This window comes from Buceros rhinoceros, unplaced genomic scaffold, assembly GCF_000710305.1.
Source record: "Buceros rhinoceros silvestris isolate BGI_N320 unplaced genomic scaffold, ASM71030v1 C12909956, whole genome shotgun sequence".
In the NCBI taxonomy this organism is placed as follows: Eukaryota; Metazoa; Chordata; class Aves; order Bucerotiformes; family Bucerotidae; genus Buceros; species Buceros rhinoceros.
This window is the reverse complement of record NW_010449401.1, coordinates 1-1,678: the sequence shown is the minus strand read 5'-3', so window position 1 is coordinate 1,678 and position 1,678 is coordinate 1. Positions and strand designations below refer to the sequence as shown.

General features: G+C 39.5%; 1 protein-coding gene across 1 annotated transcript; it reads left to right on the top strand.

Annotated features, from left to right (window-relative positions):
• Positions 1-476: 476 nt before the first annotated feature.
• On the top strand, positions 477-1,658 carry LOC104488628 (visual pigment-like receptor peropsin; the record flags this gene model as incomplete). The annotated part of the gene is made up of 2 exons (XM_010144373.1): positions 477-700; positions 1,218-1,658. Coding segments are annotated over 2 exons (665 nt in total), but the record flags the coding sequence as incomplete, so codon positions are not given.
• Positions 1,659-1,678: the final 20 nt, after the last annotated feature.

The window sequence follows — 1,678 nt, the reverse complement described above, 5'->3', positions numbered from 1 at the left end:
TTTTGTTTCTATTAAGAAAAACCTCAATATTTTTGTTTCCTACTTTGCTATGCAAGTAGTGACTTTTTCCATCTGGCATGTTGTTACGCTGTTACAGTGCTCATCTTAGGAAGCTGCTGTGTAGAAGATTACGACAAATAAGAGTAAATAATAATATCAAACATATTGAATGTTTATCTTTTTTTTTTCCTAATAAAGTATCACAACTTCCTGTCCTGAAACAACAGTCTGTGTATTATGGATTTACACTGGAATCTACCACAGACAGAATGGTAATACGCTGAAACTCGTTATGGTCTAGCTGGTCTTGAAAAATTGTTTATGTAGGGAATTATGTCACACCTTATTAAATCAAAATGATCAATCCATTCTTTAGTGCTTAAAAGAAGTAACTACAGCATTTGAACTGATAAATTAATCACTAAGAAGGAGATAAATGTTCTAAAAATGCTAACCAACTTATTTTTGCTTTCTAGATCGCATGTATGGCACATGTGAGATAGACTGGGCAAAAGCCAACTTCTCTACAATCTACAAGTCCTACATTGTCTCCATTTTTATCTGCTGCTTTTTCCTACCTGTCACAGTCATGGTCTTTTCATACGTGTCAATTATCAATACCGTCAAGCTAAGCCATGCATTAACAGGACTGGGTGATCCCACAGACAGACAGAGGAGAATAGAGCGGGATGTCACCAGGGTGAGTTTGGGTTTCATGGGTTTGTTTAAAACTCCTATCCACTCAGCTGGCCAATATTGGTGCTACATCACGTGTGAAAAATAATCTAAATATAATTAGAGTGCGTTACACAACACAAAACCAAAAATTTGCTTTGGCATATGCCCTTCTCTTTCAGAAGTTACATTGCTTTTGAGCATACACAGAAGTTACAGCGGCAATTTCAATTTTCTCACCGTTGATTTAAGTCTGTCTAAAACCTTCTGAATTCATGTAAACACATAGGGGACTGTAGTAATTTTCATTGCATTATATGAGGCATTGCCCAAGCACAGCACTGTGCCAAAATTCAATCTACAACTTCTAGGCTCCAGCAGGCAAACCTTTTTCTTGCCTGTGTCCTCCTGTGAGCCATATCCTCAGGACACTCTGAATGTTTCCCCTCCAGCCAAGTATCTAAGCTGCTATTCCCAGTGTATTTCTTCCTCGACGTAGTCTTCCAGAATAGATTTAAGATCATTCTTCTTCTGTCTTTTAGGTTTCTATTGTCATTTGCACAGCCTTCATTATTGCATGGTCACCATATGCTGTCATCTCTATATGGTCTGCCTATGGTCACCCTGTGCCCAATCTTACCAGCATCCTCGCCAGTTTGTTTGCTAAGTCTGCCAGCTTCTACAATCCCATTATCTACTTTGGAATGAGCTCCAAATTTCGAAGGGACATTTTCATCTTGTTCCATTGTGCCAAGGAAGTCAAAGACCCTGTGAAGCTCAAACGTTTCAAAAACCTCAAGCAAAAACAACAAGAGCCCTCTCAGAAAGGAGAGAAGTATGCAGGAGAAATGCACCCTGCACCAAGCCCTGATTCCGGGGTGGGTAGTCCAACCAACACCCCACCTCCAGCAAACAGGGAAGTGTATTTGGGTATTCTCGACACATCATCTAATAACCCTGATATTGAATGTGATAGACTGTAAGTTTTGCAGCCACTTAACAC